At 41.6% G+C, this 22,056-nt stretch overlaps 1 protein-coding gene and 1 long non-coding RNA gene across 3 annotated transcripts; one reads left to right on the top strand and one right to left on the bottom strand.

Annotated features, from left to right (window-relative positions):
* Positions 1–108: 108 nt before the first annotated feature.
* On the bottom strand, positions 109–21,022 carry LOC124263810 (agrin-like). Of its 2 annotated transcripts, XM_046698541.1 has the most exons (7): positions 20,877–21,022; positions 18,434–18,520; positions 15,533–15,712; positions 14,913–15,013; positions 13,007–13,143; positions 1,218–1,264; positions 109–278 (listed from the first exon to the last, which is right to left on the bottom strand). In XM_046698541.1, exons 1-7 carry the CDS (start codon positions 20,908–20,910, stop codon positions 208–210), a joined length of 657 nt encoding a protein of 218 aa, XP_046554497.1. In that variant the 5' UTR covers positions 20,911–21,022; the 3' UTR covers positions 109–207. The 2 variants fall into 2 exon arrangements, with proteins under 2 accessions (XP_046554497.1, XP_046554496.1); XM_046698540.1 differs by lacking the exons at positions 109–278; positions 1,218–1,264 and adding an exon at positions 11,773–11,942 and having other exon boundaries at positions 12,960–13,143; positions 20,877–21,021.
* Positions 1,444–11,027, top strand: LOC124263812. The gene is made up of 3 exons (XR_006894942.1): positions 1,444–1,492; positions 9,245–9,379; positions 10,165–11,027. It is a non-coding gene; the product is annotated as an uncharacterized LOC124263812 (long non-coding RNA).
* Positions 21,023–22,056: the final 1,034 nt, after the last annotated feature.

The raw sequence follows: 22,056 nt of genomic DNA, 5'->3' as shown, positions 1-22,056 counted from the left end.
CTGAGTGTGGCGTAAAACAACAAAGCAAACCAAAATCATGTTGGATATTTATCCTTCAAACGCATGTGAAGGTGTCCCAACGGATACATGATTACCAAACACAAAATATCTTATGTGGATGTTGTTATTCACTGTTTACAGTGTAACAGAACTGTGATATATCAGTGGTATGTTTTATTCCAAGTTGGGAGTGCTTGTTTGGACAGATCATTTACCAAATGGGCCTCCTTGGCTGTAGCGGTGGCAGTTTCCATTGTAGTTGATCTTGTGATCAGCAGCTGTGGAAGATAAACACAATTCATTGCTTCTGAGACTTCTTGTTACTTGAGTGGGAGTCTGATAACGTATAATAGTATTGGATCTATGAAACACATATAGTTCAGACTTTTCTCTCATGAATAATTTTATTACGCATACTCATTTTTCACTCACTTCCAGATTTGAAACACCAATTTATCCCAAAAATGGCTACTTTCCAGTTACAGTATTCAGTTGGATTACAATTATTAGGTGTTGCTGTGGAAAATAATGTTCGTATCTTACTATTCTACTATGAACTGTAACAGTGTGTGTGTGTGTGTGTGTGTGTGTGTGTTAGTGTGAGTGCGTGCGTTTCCAAATTTGACGCATCAGTGAGAACAATGATGTTCCATGATACATGTATTTCCAGTAATATATGTTCTCATGTTTTAAAGGTGAACAGTTGACTAGCCTTTGCATGTGTTTGTGATGAATGCAACCAGTAGGGCTCATACTTTAAACCTGGAATCATCTCTAGTTGATAGTGATTCACAGACATTTGCTTATCGCACCGTATCGTAGAATGGACTTTCTAATGGATTGGAAAAAAGTTTTCTGGGTTTTGTGTGCATTGTGCAGTCGAATCCCAAACTACATACGAGGGATTAGTCCCCGGTCATCAACCGGTTTGGTCAACAAAATAGAGAACAATAAATGATATTTCTTACAACTTCAAGAATGCCTCTCAAACAATTCATCGTCACGCTGAAGACCCGGATTCGATTCCCCACATGGGTACAATGTGTGAAGCCCATTTCCAGTGTCCCCCACCGTGATATATTGCTGGAATATTGCTAAAAGTGTAAATCTCAACTCGCTCACTCACTCAAACAGTTCAACAATAAACGAACCTGGCTTGTTTCTTGAGTAGATTGTCGATCAAGCCTGATTCAATTATCATTTATACCCCTCCTTACCGTTGAAATTCGGACTGGACAAGATGCTGTCGATGTATAGGCAGTATTTGCATTCGTTGGTGAAAGTGCCCTGGGTGGTGCAGACGGGGTGGTAGTTGGAAGATCAAATTTAACTTGAATCTTCACGAGGGTTGTGTGTTTCCATGTATACAAAGGAAATCTCTGTTTTGTAGCAGCCCATCCTGATGATGATGAGACAGTGTTGATGATCAAGGGCTGCTGGACACTGCATCAGGCCAACAGTGCAGGAGGATGGGGGAGACATTGTTTACATGGTAAGTTCTGCTGTGAGTTCTTGTTCTGCTGTTCATCAGCTTCATCTTCAATCTGGAAAACGTTTGATTCCCCACGGGTACAATGTGTGAAGCCCATTTCTGATGTACCCTTCTGTGATATTGCTGGAATATTGCTGAAGGCAAACTCACTCGTCTTGTCTTAGAGGCGGTGGGGAAACCTAGGCTAGTTGATAAAATGTGTGCTTGCATCGCGTTGAAGACCTGGGTTTGATTCCCCACCCGGGTACAATGTGTGAAGCCATATCTGATGTATTCCATTGATATTGCTGGAATATTGCTGAAGGCAAACTCACTCGTCTTGTGGCTTAGAGGCAGTGGGGAAACTTAGAGCTAGTTGATAAAATGTTTGCTTGTCATGCTGAAGACCTGGCTTTGATTCCCCACGGGTACAATGTGTGAAGCCATTTCTGATGTACCCTTCTGTGATAGTGCTGGAATATTGCTGAAAGCAAACTCACTCTTCTTGTTGCGGGCTCTACTGTTCACCTTTGGCAATTACACTGAACATACCATTTACACACATACATCAGTAGCTTAATCAATATACAGTTTCATGTAAACAAGAAACCTGGGTGCTTGAACTTCACTTCTATATAGTGGTGTGACGATTCATCGATACGCATCGATACATCGATCCATGGGCAGCTGATACAGTGAATTGATACAAAGTTTTACATTGTCGTATATATCCCGATACAATACTTCATATGGGCAGCGATACATCGATGTTTAGCTTTGAATATTGCCGAATCGCGATATCTGTCAAGGAAAAAGACTCACATTTTTCCTTATCCTGACTCATGCTCTTTTGCTTGTCTTCTTCTTCTTGCGAACATAGTGGAACACTTGTATCTCCTTATTTGAAGCTCCCTTCAAAATAAAATCACTAATTGGTACTCACCACGAGTTGCTCCCCTTTGTCTCCCCTGGCGGGAAAGGTGTCGCCACCCTCTGGCCAGGTGCTCCACTCTCTCCTTCTTCGCCCAGTGAGCAGGATGTAGAGGCCTTGTGTCTCATTACACACCATATCCTTTGATAATCTCTTAGTTTTTACCTCTCATAGGTTACTATAAGAGGTATAGCTAGTATCCTTTACTATTTGTATTGATTAATTGGTATCATTATTTCTACTGTTTATTCCGTGTATTACATTGATTGTTCAGCTAACTTTTCGTTGATGAAAATCTATGCGATTTGTAGATGCGTTTTTTTTCTGCCTCCGATCCACATGTAATATGCCCTAGTTGTTCGCCCGTGTCTCGCGTTTAATTCCGTTGCAGTTACTGCATTAATTTATCTCATTCTGCATTTAATAAATATCATCTTTCGCGTCTTAAGGCGTGCTGCAGATAGATCAAACAAGGGCAAAACATGGCAGAGGAGTCAGATATTCCATCCAGTCAGCTGCTAGCGTCGACCCTCTCCCGTCTGGTGTTCTGCTAGAGACCCCTGCGGCAGAGAGGCGTGGGGACGCGATCCGTTACCTCGAAAAGCGACCCGGCCTCCCCAGACATCCGTCATTGCAGACCAAGTCTAAGAGGGCCTCATGTCGTCGAATCTCCAGCGCCAGATTGAGGGGACACCCAGGGCAGCGCAGACTTCCAAAGGAAATCTGAAGACAGCAAGAACTTTCTCAGCGAGATCGTTCCAGCAGCAGAATTGGGCCTCACGATGATCGGCCGATAATCATACCCCGACTACTACGGCAGGCGAAGCCGGTGTCAGCGCTGTGACTTCTGCAGAGATCACCATGCAGCCCTGATGCCTCTACACCGGCGTCAGGCGTCATTGATGTGAACCCCATGTCGCGAAAGGCGCCCGGCGACGCCGTCTGAATCATCCCAGAAGACTTGATCGCGGCGGTTTATGAACATCATGGAGGACCACTACAAACTCTTAAGCTTGAAATCCGAACAACCAGCGAAGAGCTCCAGCGTGAACAGCACCCAGAGGCACCCCCGTCAGCGTAGCAGCCAAGGCGATGTCACCTTAGCGAAGGAAGTCCGCTTCCTGGCCATGAAGGACCTAGATGTACAGCCAGCAGCCCTTCCAGCGGGCCCGGGAAATCATCACCATCTTAGATTTCATCTCTAGATATGGACTCAGACCATCAGACATCACGGAGGCCGCCAGCGAAGGTCCATATCATGCGATCCCCGGACGGACGCAAATGAAGCTTAGAAGGCATTCGCGAAGGACATCTCGATTCAGATCCTCATCATCTAGAAGAACATCGAGGGACTGCGAAGAGCTTCGGCGAAGCTATCAACATTCACCTCACAGAGTCTCGAGAAGATCATCCCATAGGCGATCTCCGCCGTTCATCACCAGGCGATCACCCGTCAGATCTCCACGCATAAGCGGCACTGGAGTCAACTAGATGCGCCACAAACCTCATCAGATATACAGACAGCTGCGCGGTCGAAGAGCATCTACAATTTGTTAATGATGTGGTTTGGGATGATGGAGGAATCATATTTTCTGATGCAGAATCACGGTATTGGATGGTCAATAACCTGGATCTCACATCACCATCTAAAGAAGTGGCAATACAGCGCCAGGCGTATTTGATGAAGGAAGATGATCCAGATGCAATCACTCTACCCCGATCGACCCGATTGCGGCAGTGCCACAGAATCTAGATGCAGCTTTCAGAAGCTTCACAGTTCAGATACCACATCTGCCCAACTTTCAAGCCAAGTTCTCCACGCCATAACATGGACTCCTTCTACAAGGCCCAGGACATCGATGAGAACTATAAGATCATCAGCGATGTAAAGAACAAGATTTGCTAAAGATGGATGATAGCATAGAGTTGAAATATAGAAACCATGGCGAGGCGTATGTTCTTGGGTTAAATATGATCTAGGACGATCAATGAGACTCTTATTACTAGATTCGGGGATTCCGCGCCGAGGAAGATGATAGAATGATTTATTCTGCCTTACTTATGCAAAGAAAGATCAGCAGTTTTTAGCGGATCATCTTACATCTGTTTCCAGCAAACTGACCTTAGCTTTCGTCGTCAAGGCCTCTCCTCGCCTCCTGTAATTGGGGGAGAACTTTACAGCCCACTTTATACAGCCCGTGGTGGCGACAACATCCATCTTTGTGAGGAGAAATCGACAAAGTCGTCAAGGAAGTCTCTAAGGATTCCAGGGAAGTCCCTTATGATTAGATGCGATGGACACACTAGCCAAGCGTCATTCGTCAGACTTCACAAAGATACTCAGAGCAGATCTAAGTTCACGGGCCTACAAAGAGCAAGAGACAGGAAGATAGCCAGCTCTAGAGGTAAGGATTCTTTTAAATTAAGCCCATATGGCAACTATAGAGGAGGATCAGGAAGAGGCAGGTTTTACCCAGAGGTTCCGCAATTATAGGCAGCTGGCTTACAGGTTGAACGACTAGAGTCTTCCACCCCAGCGTTCCAGTACAGCCAGCTCAAGTGGGTGGGCGCCTCCAACTACACTGGAAAACTGGGGAATATTGCAGACCCTTCGTCTCCAACATTCTTCAACACCCAGTTTAAAGTATCCCTCTACAGGCCAAGCCTCCGTGACAATGAGAAACCCCCAAGTTCGATTTACAAGCGCCCAACAACTACCAAAGATAAGAGAGGCTGTTTCATCACTCCTATCCAAACAGGCCATAGAAATAATAGATCAAACAAGCGTCGAACCAGGTTTCTACTCCCCAGTTTTCCTAGTTCCCAAGAAAAACTCCGCGAATACAGACTCATCTACAACATGAGCTTTTTCAACAAGAACTATCTCGCAAACCACGAAGTTTATGATACATTTACCTCTGGATTCACGCCAGATGATTAGTCCTATGGACTACATGGGCAGCATAGATCTACAGGATGCCTACCTGCACATCCCATTCATCCGATTCCAGGAAAGCCTACGATTTACTCTAGAAGGGCTACATTACCAGTGGAAAGTACTCCCCATTGGGAATATCATCAGCCCCTGGCTATTCCGCGAGGATAGCGAAGCCGATTATCAAATTTCTACATCGTCAAGAGAACTCGCAGTCGTTTTACCTAAACTGACGGGATATAAGTAGATCAAGATCCACTGCGTCTCAAACTACAGTTAAATTACATCATAAAGCTACTAACACAGCTAGGTTGGTTAGTAAACTTCACGTAAAGTCGGACCTAGTACCATCCATAGAGTTGCACGGTTCCTAGGTGATTAGATTCATCACAAATGCATAACAGCGTATTATGGTACCAGAAGACCCGTTGGCTCCAAGATACAGCAGACCATTCCACCAGCTCTACTCTCTCCGTTACCACTCGACAATGGCAGAGCCCTACTAGGTCTTCTCACATCAGCCCAAGACATGACTGTCACAGGCAGATTACAGATTCGTCCCTACAGGTCCTCATCAGCACATCTCAGCGATGTACAACCATTCAGTCTACGAGAAACATCTCAGACCACATCTACTATGGTGGACCAAGAAATCGAATGTCTGCGAAGGGATTTGTTTAGCAGAGCAGAATACAAAACCCATCTGTATGTAGGCAGCGTCACTCCAAGGTTGGGAGCTCATCTCACCAACCACCGATATCAGGGTTATGGAATCAGCAAGAATGCAAACTCCATATAAACAGTCTAGAAATGAAAGCTGTAATCAGCAGCCATTCTACATTGGAGCACATTTCTACAAAATGCACGCCTAATGATCCATACAGACAATTCGACAGTGGCGTTCTACATAAACAAGCAAGGCTCAACGAGATCGATGAACCTTTTTGAACCTAAGCTTTCAACTGTTAGATTTAATACAAGATCTAAATCTACATGTCAGAGCAGTGCACATTCGAACCAGAAATATACTAGCAGGCTTTGGCTCTCTCGGCCTCATCTACCATCACCGACAGAGTGGATGATCAACAGGGAAATTTTGCACAGATAATCAAGCAATTAGGAGGCCGCTAATGACCTATTAAGCCCGCAGCGATTCAGCAATCAGCTACCGACATTACGTGTCACCAGTCCCAGACCCCCAAGCTTGCAGACAGCGGGCTCTAAGTCTATCATGGGAAGGCCTCAATGCGTGCAGCGTTTCCGCCCGCCAGCAATAATACCTCAAGTATTACAGAAAATCAGACAAACACAGAGCCTACAACTCACTTTGAATTACAGCCCTACTGGCCGGCCAGAGCGTGGTTTCCCATACTAATTCAAGAAATCGGTCAACCAACACTGGAGCTACCCAAGCGCCAAACCTGTTAATTCATCCTCACACCAAACAGAGTGCAATTGAAACCCAGCAATGTTCAACTACTGCGTATATGGACTGTATACAAAATGTGTTTAAACAAGAGGATATTCTGCCAGAGCGGCAAAAGCAGTCAACGCAATTTACGTTACTCAACTACGTAACAATACGGCGACAAGTGGCACAGTTTGAAAATTATGCAACAAAGAAAGGGTTTACAGCAAGAGAGGCTTCACAACCTCAAGTGGCAGACTATTTGTGTTACCTACGCCAAAACAAACATTTAAAAGGTTCAACGATATCAACATATCTTGCAGCTTAGTTCTGTAATCACCATGAGAGCGAATTGTCAAATTGACAAGATCTCCAGAGTTACTGGCCTTACTACGAGCTTTCGATTGGAGGACCAAAGCGGAAGTTCCATCCCCAGCTTGGGATCTGAATAGTGTTACAACACCTCACGCGAGTGAGGTCTATGAACCTTTGGAATCGACAAACTTTGAATTTCTCTCACAGAAAACACTGTTTCTGCTATGGCTAGCCACAGCAGCAAGAATGTCTGAAATTCACGCGGCTCTGGATTCGAGGAGGATACAGTTTGATGACAATCATAACACAGCACCTCGGATTAAGATGGGATTTCATGTAAAAATCAACTGCCAGGTCAACCAGACAGATTATTCCACTTCCCGGCTATCCTCTATTCTCGGATCACAAGATACACAAGACCTATCACTGTGTCGGTAAGAGCTCAAAGTTTATTTCTGACGATCAAAACAAGGAGAAGATTTCTCAAGCGTTTATTCATCCCTTATAAGCCCTCACGAATCAAACAGAAGTGTCACGGACTACAATATCTATTTGGATAAGGACTGTCATTCTCCGTGCCTACCAAGGCAGCAGGCTTGGACCACCAACAGCATCAAATCCACATGAGATCAGGGCACTGGCCTCTACCCTGCAGCCCTACGGTAACTGTTCCTTGAACACGATTATGGAAGGATGCTATTGGAAATCTAACATGGTATTTGCTAATCACTGCCTAAGAGACATCACTACAGAAGATGTCTCTGGCATTCCTTCATCCGGACCACTGGTCCTCGCTCAGCAACTGACAGTCCCTAAGTAGGCGTTAAAATATTATCCTCACAAGATTAATATGTATTTTATACATACTCATCTAGCTTATAACTCTGACGGAGTTTTAGGGCTATGTATATATGTTCAGCTTAAGTATTCAGCCTTAAGCATATACTTTCAGTATAGTCAATTTCAGTGCCTCTATCAGAGTCACCTATATATATATATAATTTATATGTATTGTTCAATATATTCATAATGTAATTCCCCTTTAATGGCTTTATATAACCTATGGTTTCTTTATACAGGAAACATCTAAATCTAAGCCTTCATGAAGTTCCGTGGGAATATTACAGTATATCTATACAAAATCACTAATTATAAATCCAAAGTATTCTGTTACCCACCTCCGTTCGTAGGATGCTACAAACAAAGAGCATGAGTCAGGATAAAGGAAAAATATGTAATTTTAGAGTAAAATTGATATTTTATACTTATCCTGACTCATGAGGTTAGCCCTCCCATCCTCCCCACATAACACTTTGGATTTCCCTGTAAATTCAAGTGTTGGGCTCGCTAAATCAGGAGAGAGTGGAGCACATGGCCAGAGGGTGGCGACACCTTTCCGCCAGGGGAGACAAAGGGGAGCAACTCGTGGTGAGTACCAATTAGTGATTTTATTTTGAAGGGAGCTTCAAATAAGGAGATACAAGTGTTCCACTATGTTCGCAAGAAGAAGAAGACAAGCAAAAGAGCATGAGTCAGGATAAGTATAAAATATCAATTTTACTCTAAAAATTACATTTTTGTTTGATGATTATAATATTTGCTTACTTATTTTCCCTGCATAAGTAAACGTTTTCTCAGCAATTCTTGCATCAAGAACTGTGTCCGTCATAGAGCTCACATGTTATTATCGTTCACAAAGTCCGGGTATAAACTTAATTATCACGTTTCTGAATGAACATTACAAAACAATGGGCCATTTTCTGGAGAGGTAAGGTGAGGTGAAAGTGGGTTTACGTCGTGCTTGAGAATATTTCGCTCATATGACGATGTATGTGTATGTGCGGCTGCTTGTACTAGCCCAGACTGAAGCTGGTTTTATAGTGCTAGCCCACTGAGATACCATGCCGCAGTGAAGCATGAATACCCCACTCAGACACATTATACTGACTCCGAGCAAAACAGTCCTTCTTGTACCAATTAATGCCGAGCGCCGGGCAGGGACCAACAAGTACCATATTTTAATGTCTTTTGGTGTGACGCGGTCGGGGATCAAACCCGCGACCTTCCGCTCTCCGGGCGGACGCTCTAACCACTATACTACAGAGGTGGTTGAATGTGTGAGACTGAATGTACAAGACTGTATGTACAAAAGTGAATGATGTCAGTTTAACTGTTACATTTCAGGGTTTTGATGATGGTGTTGTGAAGCTGAAGATGCAGGGGTCCTGTACCAGTTGTCCCAGTTCGGTCGTCACGTTGAAGAATGGTGTACAGAACATGCTGCAGTTCTATATCCCTGAAGTACAGTCAGTGGAGCAGGTCAGTTGAAGCCTATATTGGCTGTTAGTGGAAGATGTATAAAGTTTCATGTTCTCTTGAGCACACCTGCCTTGATGGCCATTGATGTCTCATCTGTGCACATGGTTTCGGAAGGCCAGCTGTTTCTCTAGTAAATGTCATCACATTTTGGTTGAACTGTTGATGGACAAAGGAGATAGTTGGATCTATAACCACCGCTTCCTTATTACCATGAATGCAGCGTTTCAGCATATTAATTACTAGGGCTGGCCATGAGTATAGATCATAGAGATACAAAAAGATTAAAGAAATTGTATATCCATAGAACTCTCGTCATTGTTCATCATACCAACTTCTAAATGCCACTCAAACAGGTCATAGAGATCACAGATCGTTTACTAACTATTGATTGATTATCGATAAATATCGGAGTTGTAACTTCGAGCAGAAATGCCAAAAATGTCTGAAACAAAGGAATTTGCTTCACATCACTGGTAAGTAGTTACATGCCTTTTCATGGATTACTAACAAAACAGCCCATTAATATAGTCATAACTTTGTGTATTGTGTGAGTAACTTAAATCTTTATTCTATCACAAAACTTTGCACGTACGATATTCTCGATAACACAATTTTCATATCGATAATCATCCCATAATATATGTATTTCAGCAGAAGTTTTAAAAGGGTTTTTCACCAATGACCCATTTTTTTTTTTTTTAAATTCAGTAAGCCAACTGGTGTGAAAAGATTCTGTAAGGACATCATTGTAGGATACTAATCTGTCACATACTCATGTTTTCCAGATTGAAGACGAAGCTGATGAAATGGCCAATAATGAACTGAGGAAGCTGGAGGAGAAGCTTGGGGATAAAGATTGAGCTTCCCCATGTACACAAGGATAAAGAGAGATCTGTGTGATGAAGGATGAATGATGGGTTGTGTACAAGATGGTTTTCAGAAGCAGTGTTAGTAATATAGGGATACCTTGCTGCTTGCTGCTGTGGTAGTTGAATTCAGGGACCTCTGAATCTATATTCAATATCTTGGTTGGGAATAGAAACCCATGACATGTGTCCTTGATTTTGAAGCCTGAATAGACCTTTATTTCAGGTACATATTTGGAAGATTCATACTTCATTTATACTCTGAGCACTGGATACTGTTTATGTGACATAATTAAGAGTGAAATGTTTGTTTGAGTATGTTTTATTAACTTTCTTTCTTCACACCTTTTGTAACAGTAAACCCGCTGGGTATAGATTGGTACAGCACTTGACCTGATTGTGTGTAATCTCAACTGTGGGGTATCCCAGCCGTTAAAAGCGTTAAGCTCGTCCAGCCGTAATGGTCCGGGTTCGATTCCCCACATAGGTACAATGTGTGAAGCCCATTTCTGGTGTTCCCTGCCATCATATTGCTAAAAGCAGTGAAAAACAAAACTCACTCACTCATGCTATGTGTCTCCACCACTGGTTTGTCCTGTCCTGGTTTAAAGACCAATGTGATATTAGTGTGAGATTACTGACTGTGGTATAAGACACCATTACTCACTCAGTCCTGTTTATTTACGTTGTGAAATCACGTAAAGAATAAGGACTTTATAGGTATTCCTGACAATTGTGCATTTAATTACCTGGAAAATAAACATATTGTTATCAAATTGTAACGAGATTAGTGTTGTTTTATTACAGAGAAATGTCTTAATGTGTATGAGAGTGTGTAAATATGCCAAATGCATTCACTCTCCCAAGTGAAGTGATTATATACTTCATTCTAAAACATTATGTTTTCTTGTTTCATAGATTTCCATGACCATTTCACCTAAAGTAAAATGCCGAACTTATTGATTTGAAATTTATTGCCTAAAAATTATACTCAGTAAAAGAGTATGCCATATATGTTCTCTTTGACATACATAAAATATATGCTACTTTGTTAGTTTAACATAAACAAGAAAACAAACTGTAGATGTTAATCAGAGAGAAAACAGTCTTGTTGAAGCCCTCTATGTATACTTGTCAAATTGTGTAGTATCTGTGTGACGTGTGGCATTGTGTATGGTTGGTTTTGGTTGCAGTGAATCTCATTGTAATCACTAGGTCATATGAAACCTACAACAATGTTTGTTTTTGTGTTGGTACATGCATTCTTGGTTGTTACTGTGTCTTATATAGGAATTTGTTGACTGAAATAAAATGTCCCCTGTTGAGATAGGGTCTGTGGCGTGGTCATACTGCATATATTGGATATTGTCTGGTCCAGATTCGATTTGATTCGTCAGCCACCATATAGCTGGAATGTTGCTGTGTGTGGCGTAAAACAACAAACCAAACCAACATCATGTTCGATATTTATCCTTCAAATGCATGTGAAGGTGTCCTAATGGATACATGATTACCAAACACAAAATATCTTATGTGGATGTTGTTATTCACTGTTTACAGTGTAACAGAACTGTGATATATCAGTGGTATGTTTTATTCCAAGTTGGGAGTGCTTGTTTGGACAGATCATTTACCAAATGGGCCTCCTTGGCTGTAGCGGTGGCAGTTTCCATTGTAGTTGATCTTGTGATCAGCAGCTGTGGAAGATAAACACAATTCATTGCTTCTGAGACTTCTTGTTACTTGAGTGGGAGTCTGATAACGTATAATAGTATTGGATCTATGAAACACATATAGTTCAGACTTTTCTCTCATGAATAATTTTATTACGCATACTCATTTTTCACTCACTTCCAGATTTGAAACACCAATTTATCCCAAAAATGGCTACTTTCCAGTTACAGTATTCAGTTGGATTATAATTATTAGGAGTTGCTGTGGAAAATAATGTTCGTATCTTACTATTCTACTATGAACAGTGTGTGTGTGTGTGTGTGTGTGTGTGTGTGTGTGTGTGTGTGTGTGTGTGTGTGTGTGTGTGTGTGTGTGTGTGTGTGTGTGTGTGTGTGTGTGTGTGTGTGTGTGTGTGTGTGTGTGAGTGCGTGCGTTTCCAAATTTGACGCATCAGTGAGAACAATGATGTTCCATGATACATGTATTTCCAGTAATATATGTTCTCATGTTTTAAAGGTGAACAGTTGACTAGCCTTTGCATGTGTTTGTGATGAATGCAACCAGTAGGGCTCATACTTTAAACCTGGAATCATCTCTAGTTGATAGTGATTCACAGACATTTGCTTATAGCACCGTATCGTAGAATGGACTTTCTAATGGATTGGAAAAAAGTTTTCTGGGTTTTGTGTGCATTGTGCAGTCGAATCCCAAACTACATACGAGGGATTAGTCCCCGGTCATCAACCGGTTTGGTCAACAAAAATAGAGAACAATAAATGATATTTCTTACAACTTCAAGAATGCCTCTCAAACAATTCATCGTCACGCTGAAGACCCGGATTCGATTCCCCACATGGGTACAATGTGTGAAGCCCATTTCCAGTGTCCCCCACCGTGATATATTGCTGGAATATTGCTAAAAGTGTAAATCTCAACTCGCTCACTCACTCAAACAGTTCAACAATAAACGAACCTGGCTTGTTTCTTGAGTAGATTGTCGATCAAGCCTGATTCAATTATCATTTATAGCCCCTCCTTACCGTTGAAATTCGGACTGGACAAGATGCTGTCGATGTATAGGCAGTATTTGCATTCGTTGGTGAAAGTGCCCTGGGTGGTGCAGACGGGGTGGTAGTTGGAGGGACATAGAGTGGTGATGCCGCTACCAACTTGGCCTTCCAGAGCCAGATCTGTTGTATTGTACGAATACTTCTCACAGTCAGGCTGCAATACAGATGCGATAGGAGATTAGGTGAATCCGGAATAATTACCCCGGCAATCAATACAGGTTATAGGAATCATCTCAATCAATTTGTCAGCGTATTCCGATCGTTGCTCACAAGACCGTTCGCTGGTTTATGTGGTTCGAATTTATTCGATTTATTCGCTGTCATTTAGTTGTATTATTGCAGCGTTAAGTGTTTTGATTTAATATGCTTGTCATTTAACGCCTCTCTCAGCAATAATTCAGCTATACCAAAGTGGTCTGTAAATAGAGTGTGGACCAGACAATCCAGTGACTGACATCATGAGCATCAATCTGTGCAACCGCTACTCAGTGACATGCATCAAAGAAGTCTAACCTCCCGATCCCGTTAGTCGCCTCTTACGACAAGCATGGATGGCGGAAGACCAATTCTAACCTGGACATTCACAGGTCGCAGATTTAAGCAACAACCTTTATAAATTCATTATCAGAGAAGATATTGTTTACTTGTCTCAGGTTTCCCTAATTTCACTATCCAATCGGATGTTGTTAATATGACCAATCTCACAACACCGGCTTAAGATACTTATATTATTGAAGCACACGTTTGTGTTTATGCCTTTGAATGTACTTCTGTGGATTTTCCACTAACAGATATATCAACCTGTACATCCAGTCAGTTCAACGTTTATACTTATTAATGTATGATATACTATTAGATACAAATAATCTGCAAATATTGCATTTGAGCGACGTACTTATATCAAGTGCTAAACGTCCATCCTCTACGATGTCTTAAAAGTTCTCGAATGGCTTTTGTTAAATGCAACAAAACTATGTGCAATGGAATATGCTGAAGGTACGTCCCAAAAACACAAACTCCTTCCGTGTTCATTGCATCAACCACTGATTTGTTAGTGGATTACGACAGTGGATCGCTGGCTGGGATATTTGTCCCTATCAACCACTAGATTGTCTAGTCGTCTTGATTATCTACAACCTAACGTTGGATAGCTGGAGTGTTGGTTTCGTGTTATCATACCCCGATGACTGCGATATTTGCTCATATCAATCACAAGATTGTCTAGTCGTCTTGATTATCTACAACCTAACGTTGGGTAGCTGGAGTGTTGGTTTCGTGTTATCATACCCCGATGACTACGATATTTGCTCATATCAATCACAAGATTGTCTATTCGTCTTGATTATCTACAACCTACCCTTGGGTAGCTGGAGTATTGGTTTCGTGTTATCATACCCCGATGACTACGATGTTTGCTCATATCAATCACAAGATTGTCTAGTCGTCTTGATTATCTACAACTGAACGTTGGATAGCTGGAGTGTTGGGTTTCGTGTTATCATACCCCGATGACTGCGATATTTGCTCATATCAATCACAAGATTGTCTATTCGTCTTGATTATCTACAACCTAACGTTGGATAGCTGGAGTGTTGGTTTCGTGTTATCATACCCCGATGACTGCGATATTTGTCCGTATCCATCACTAGACTGTCTAGTCGTTTTGATTATCTACAACCCACCGTTAGATAGCTGGAGTGTTGAACAGCTATCCCATCTTACTATGACTGACTGACGGAGTTTGGTTTTACGCCGCTTTTAGCAATATTCCAGCAACATCACGGCGGGGGACACCAGAAATGGGATTCACACATTGTACCCATGTGGGGATCCGAACGTGACGAGCCAACGCTTTAACCATTAGGCTACTCCACCGCCCCATCTTACTATGCAAACACGATAACGTCTTTCTGCTGCACTCACCTCTACTGGGACAGGACAGGAATCGTTGTAGGACACAATGTACAGGGTGGTGCCATTTTTGGCAGCATCACACCTAGCCAGGTTGAAGCGACATTGGTTATCTGTAAAGATGGATAGGTAAAGAAATACCAATACTACAATATTGTCTAAAATAATGACTTGGAACTGAACGTTTTGGTGAAATGAGGAGTAACGACTTTGTACTTCATCCTTGTTTTGGACCTAAAGAGCATTACAGCCTTACGAAAGATGTGTTAGTGAAACTGAGATTAATAAAGATGTAAGTTGTGGTGGCTTTGAGTGTGTAGGCAAAGGCAGCAAAACCAGATTTAAAACAAAAATAGAGCGATGAACCTATGTACATGAAGTTAAGAACTATCTTTCAGAAATGTTTTTTTTCTGGGGGAGGATTTGTTTGTGTGAAGGTTTTCAGAGGAAAGACTATTTTTCAGACTTTCGACGAATTCACAGACAACCGAGCTGAAGTTAAGAGACACTAGAAGTAATCGCCTCACATTTCACCCATGTGGAGAATGAAACCTGGAGCTCGGCTTGTCAAGGGAGTTCTTTAACCACCACTCTGCCTTATTTTCGAGGATTGTGAACCTTGAAATACTCACCGTACACGATGCTGTTGGAAGCACAGATCGGGGACCTCACCTCCTGCTCGTCGCAGATCTTGTCACAGCTGGACTGACCACCCAACACATAGCTGCACGGACCACTGGATATCTCGCGGATGCTACCAAGTCCTCGCAGCATGTATTGGCAAGAAGCCAGTTGCAACTTACATGCATTGCCTGTAACAAACCACGAACAGGTCATAACACAAAGGGCGATATAGCAAACCACTAACATACATGCATTGCTTGTAACAAGCCATGAACAGGTCATAACACAAAGGGCGATATAGCAAACCACAGAGTAATATATGTGTATTGCCTTTAACAAACCACGAACAGGTCATAACACAAAGGGCGATATAGCAAACCACTAACATACATGCATTGCTTGTAACAAGCCATGAACAGGTCATAACACAAAGGGCGATATAGCAAACCACAGAGTAATATATGTGTATTGCCTGTAACAAACCACGAACAGGTCATAACACAAAGGGCGATATAGCAAACCACAAAGTAACATACATGCATTGCCTGTAACAAACCACAAACAGGTCATAACACAGAGGGCGATATAGCATACCACCGAACAACATACATGCATTGCCTGTAACTAGCCACAAACAGGTGATAACACAAAGGGCGATATAGCAAACCACAAAGTAACATACATGCATTGCCTGTAACAAACCACGAACAGGTCATAACACAAAGGGCGATATAGCAAAACACTAACATGCATGCATTGCCTTTAGCAAACCACGAACAGGTCATAACACAGAGGGCGATATAGCAAACCACCGAACAACATGCATGCATTGCCTGTAACAAACCACGAACTATGTCATAACACAAAGGGCGATATAACAAACCACAGAGTAACATACTTGCATTGCCTGTAATAAACCACGAACAGGTCAAAACACAAAGGGCGATATAACAAACCACAGAGTAACATACATGCATTGCCTGTAACAAACCACGAACAGTTCATAACACAAAGGGCGATATGGCAAACCACAAAGTAACATACATGCATTGCCTGTAACAAACCACGAACAGTTCATAACACAAAGGGCGATATGTCAAACCACTAACATACATGCATTGCCTGTAACAAACCACGAACAGTTCATAACACAAAGGGCGATATGGCAAACCACAAAGTAACATACATGCATTGCCTGTAACAAACCACGAACAGTTCATAACACAAAGGGCGATATGGCAAACCACTAACATACATGCATTGCCTGTAACAAACCACGAACAGGTCATAACACAAAGGGCGATATAACAAACCACAGAGTAACATACATGCATTGCATGTAACAAACCACGAACAGTTCATAACACAAAGGGCGATATTGCAAACCACAAAGTAACATACATGCATTGCCTGTAACAAACCACGAACAGGTCAAAACACAAAGGGCGATATAACAAACCACAGAGTAACATACATGCATTGCATGTAACAAACCACGAACAGGTCAAAACACAAAGGGCGATATAGCAAACCACAGAGTAACATACATGCATTGCATGTAACAAACCAAGAACAGGTCATAACACAAAGGGCGATATAACAAACCACAGAGTAACATACATGCATTGCATGTAACAAACCACGAACAGTTCATAACACAAAGGGCGATATGGCAAACCACAAAGTAACATACATGCATTGCCTGTAACAAACCACGAACAGGTCAAAACACAAAGGGCGATATAACAAACCACAGAGTAACATACATGCATTGCATGTAACAAACTAAGAACAGGTCATAACACAAAGGGCGATATAACCAACCACAGAATAACATACATGCATTGCCTGTAACAAACCACGAACAGGTCATAACACAAAGGGCGATATAACAAACCACAGAGTAACATACATGCATTGCATGTAACAAACCACGAACAGGTCATAACACAAAGGGCGATATAACAAACCACAGAGTAACATACATGCATTGCCTGTAACAAACCACGAACAGGTCATTACACAAAGGGCGATATGGCAAACCACAAAGTAACATACATGCATTGCCTGTAACAAACCACGAACAGGTCATGGCACAAAGGGCGATATAACAAACCACAGAGTAACATACATGCATTGCCTGTAACAAATCACGAACAGGTCATAAAACAAAAGGCGATCTGGCAAACCATAGAGTAACATACATGCATTGCCTGTAACAAACCACGAACAGTTCATAACACATAAGGCGATATAGCAAACCACAGAGTAGCTTACTCATCTGAAGTAGCTCATACAAAAATGTAATGAAGATGCAAGTATAATCCATTGAATGCGAGTAAAACCAGTCTTAAAAAAACCCATAGCGAAGACATTTTGAATCCGCGAAAAGAAAACCATTCTGCGCTTTTAAGACATGAGAGTTTCTTTCTCTCTAAGAACACGAAAGCATAATTTATTAAATGCGAGAATAAGAGCCGAACACAAGTCAAACCAGATATAAGTCCATAACAAACACATTAAGATTTGAATCCGCGAGGAGAAAGACTAGAGCAATAACCTGTGCTTTTAAGTTCATTTATGAACTCATTTACAGCTTCTAGAGCCATAGTCACCTTACTTCAGTTGTTTCAATATGGAATTTGTGGATGTTAGTTTGAAACAGTGAGTATTAAAATGAATGCCATATTGGATAAGTGTAAAGTGCATTGCTCATGTCACTTAGTAAAGAGTGAGTGAGTAAATACTGAATACCGCCTCATCATCAAAGTATTGTTTTGTTGTTGCAGCTACTCTCGACAGCCTTGTGCACTTTGAAAGGTTCGCATTCAACGACACTGATGTTACAAACTTAATTTGGAGGGCATGCGTGTAATGCCATTTGCTATGTGTCTGATGTGGTAACTTACTGAATGTGACGCCATTGGATCCACACACAGGTCTGTAGTCAGATCCACAAGTATTCTGACAGGAAGTTTGCGGGGCTCCAAGAGCACCTGAAACAGCAGACAGGCAGCGGCTGAACATACGAGGGTTCATCAAACAAAGGATGGTATTCGATGGATTCGATGAACCATTTATGGTATCACGGTGAGTGAATGAGTGAGTTTGGTTTATCGCCACTTTTAACAGCATTCCAGTGATCAGATATGAGAGGATACCCGGAAGAGATGTAGATATCAAGCTTTTACCAGGGGTGGTTTGGTAGCCTAGGATTTAAACCGTTCATGGTCACGCCGAAGACCCGTGTTCGATTCCCTACATGGATACCGCTTGTAAAGCCCATTTCCGGGGTCTTCCGCACTGAAATTGCTGGAATACTACAAAAAGCGGCGTAAAACTAACAAACATACACTCTGATATTACACAATATCCATAATTCTCAAATTATCTTAACCGCTAAATGTATTTAATGACATCTGTTAAAATGCAATGGCTCAACCCCCAAAATACCTTAGAAATTGGAAGATCGGAGGTATACCATTGTCTTTAGCAAATGCACACGCTGTAATCTGAATGATACTGGCAATGACTATAAGAGTTTGTTTTTTAACATTCTTATATAAATACAAAGACATACAAATTTACCTATAATGTGTGCAGGTGGAGTGAATTGTCAATACTATGCTGTTCTGTGTACGATCTGGAAACCCCACAGTTACAGAAATCTGACCGATTCATCACCCAATCAGGGGGATTCTTGCATGGTGTCACTCAGGGTTCAGTACTGAGACCTATTGTTTTTATCCTATACTACTGCTCTAACGGATATAGCTAGATACTATGGAGTCAGTTATAATCTACACGTCACGACATACATCTAGTGCCAAGATATTGAACCACTGATTTCATTATCAATGGAAACTGAATAAGATGCAGTATCTCGCTATGTTGAGATCATGAGGTGGTTGGCCTAAAACTACATTCAGCTGAATGAAGACAGAACCATATGTAGTTTCATACATTTTGCACATCGGGTTTCGATTCCTTCCTGAATGAACCTAAAAAGGTATACAATCGATCCTATAATCCTTAATTCTGTCACCCTGGAAACGCAAGTAAGAACCATCTGTTACCGTGCTGATATTTACATCACTGTAAGACCAGCAGCTAGAACAGGCTTCTGATATATTGTGTTTTTAATTTCTGTAATGTCACGCTTTATTTCTTTCCAGAACATCGCATCAACAAAAATACCATGAACCAAATTCACCAGTTCCAAGCAACACAGCACCAAGTCTTAATCTGGTTCCACCAGCGTATCAGTCTACTTGTGAGTGAGTGAGTGACTTTAGTCTTACGCCGCTTTTAGCAATATTCCAGCAATATCACGGCGGGGAACACCAGAAATGGGCTTCAGACATTGTACCCATGTGGGGAATCGAACCCGGGTCTTCGGCGTGACGAGCGAACGCTCTAACCACTAGACTACCCCAACGCCCCTCAGTCTACTTGTGCTTGTATTGAAGGCTATCAAAGGCCTGGCACATGTGTACCTCTCAGACCGCACATACAGGTACTAATGTGGCAGTGTCATATTTTTCGGTTTATTTGTGTAAATACGGTATCGTCAACCAGTTTGGTTGTGGTACTTTTATTAGATTACACATGGTATTTGTCTCCAGCTGGATTGTCAACGATCACTCAGTTCTTGTGACCAAAACATGGTCATCATGATGCCACCCAGGACCAAAGCATTTGGTGACAGAACGTTTCAGACAACAGGCCCGTGTCTGAGAAATAATCCAGCTATGTACATTCGCTTCATTCAAGGACTTGCACAAATATTCATATAAATGAAAAATTGAAAATACTGAAGACTAGATGTTTTAGGAGACCTATTATGTACAGAGACTTGATCGATGTGTCCGTTACCTCGTGTTTTCAAGCCCAAAGTGGTTATGAGAAGTAGAGTACTCTACATTAGTGAGTGAGTTGGGTTCTACGCCGGTTTTAGCAATATTCCAGCAATACCACGGCGGGGGACACCAGAAATGGGCTTCACACATTGTACCCATGTGGGGAATCGAACCCGGACCTTCGGCGTGACGAGCGAACACTTTAACCACTAGGCTACCCCACCTCCCCACTCTACATTAGCACTATTGGTATACGCCTGATATGTAACTATGTAACATAACCATACCTATATTGACTTCAGTCAATCTGGATTAGTAGAATTTCGCTGTGTTCGTCCAACCGAATACAGTCGAAATTCAATGAAAGTAAGTTTTGAGTTCATGGTCTTACATTATATTTATCATGTGAATCTTCACTCCGGTAAACAATGTCAAGGTTTGGATAACAAATCACATCCCATATATGTGATTACTGTGTATTAAACATACATACCAACTACAAATGACAGACACAATAGGCCAAGCATTGTTGTTTCCTCGGTGAACTCTATGTTAATGATTGTATGCTTTTGTACTGCTCCACTTCTTAACTGGGATATTTTAAAAATCTATGCTACACAAACTTGTTTTTGTAATATGCTCAGTGTACATAGAATTTATGTCTGATTATCCCTATCAAACGTTGACTAGTATATATACACAGATAACAGACAGATGGTTTTTCCCAGGAAACCGCTTTTGAGGTATTCAGACAGGGATTGGCTATCTCAGTTTCAGGAAAGTATATTAGGATATGTGTATTTTTATTCCTTCATAAAAACCGTCTCATGTCTAATATGGTCTGATGGTCATTATTGGTGTCCAAGACATTGGTTCCAGATCCTGACAAACAGTATGGTTCTGTGTTGAAATGTCACATACTAGATTGGTAGGAAATACGTCGCCGTTTTTGTAAAGAAACAGTTTATAATAAACACTTGTATACGCGTATATACATGGTGGAAATGCGAAAAGGTTTTCAAATATGTTATCCGTTATTGTTTGCGATTAGAAATTGTGAATATTACGACCTATTCGACAATGTTTCACTATCTTATGGTAACGCCCATGGACGTGTTTCGGGACCAGTGTCTCTTATTGTGCAGGTAGATTTAATCTAACATACGTAAGATGCAATACTTTTATCTGTATTTACCCGTATTTTGATCACCCACTCTTATCAAATCACATGTACCACCATACAAACGGAGACCCGTGAAGATCCGGGTTAGAATTGGTCTTCAGTAACCCATGCTTGTCGTAAAAGGCGACTAACGTGATCGGGTGGTCAGGCTTGCTGACCTGCTTGTCACATGTCATCGGTTCCCAATTGCGTAGATCGATCCTCATGTGTTCATCACTAGATTATCTTGTCCAGACTCGATTATTTACAAATCGCCGCCATATAGCTGGAATATTGCTGTGTGCGGTGTTAAACAACAAACCATCCAACCATACACACAGTGGCATAGAAGCAGCTAATTACAAAGTGAAATTCACAAAAAATACCGTTGTCATCAATATCTTCATCAATACATATTACAAGATTCTGTAAACACAGAGTACCAAAGTTCGCAATAACAATCTCATCGACGTTCTGATCACACAATAGACTTATCTTAAGTAGATATATG

Source organism: Haliotis rubra, unplaced genomic scaffold (genome assembly GCF_003918875.1).
Source record: "Haliotis rubra isolate DU_JTF1 unplaced genomic scaffold, ASM391887v1 Scf9, whole genome shotgun sequence".
Taxonomy (NCBI): Eukaryota; Metazoa; Mollusca; class Gastropoda; order Lepetellida; family Haliotidae; genus Haliotis; species Haliotis rubra.
This window is presented reverse-complemented; position numbering and strand designations above follow the sequence as displayed.

Excerpts from the sequence above, each read along its gene's own strand:
- LOC124263810 (XM_046698541.1), bottom strand. The coding sequence starts at position 20,910 with ATGCTTGGCCTATTGTGTCTGTCATTTGTAGTTG. Across the intron at positions 18,521-20,876 it reads GTGTCTGTCATTTGTAGTTG|GTGCTCTTGGAGCCCCGCAA; the intron begins GTATGTATGTTT and ends CTGCTGTTTCAG. Across the intron at positions 279-1,217 it reads GTCCAGTCCGAATTTCAACG|CTGCTGATCACAAGATCAAC; the intron begins GTAAGGAGGGGT and ends TATCTTCCACAG.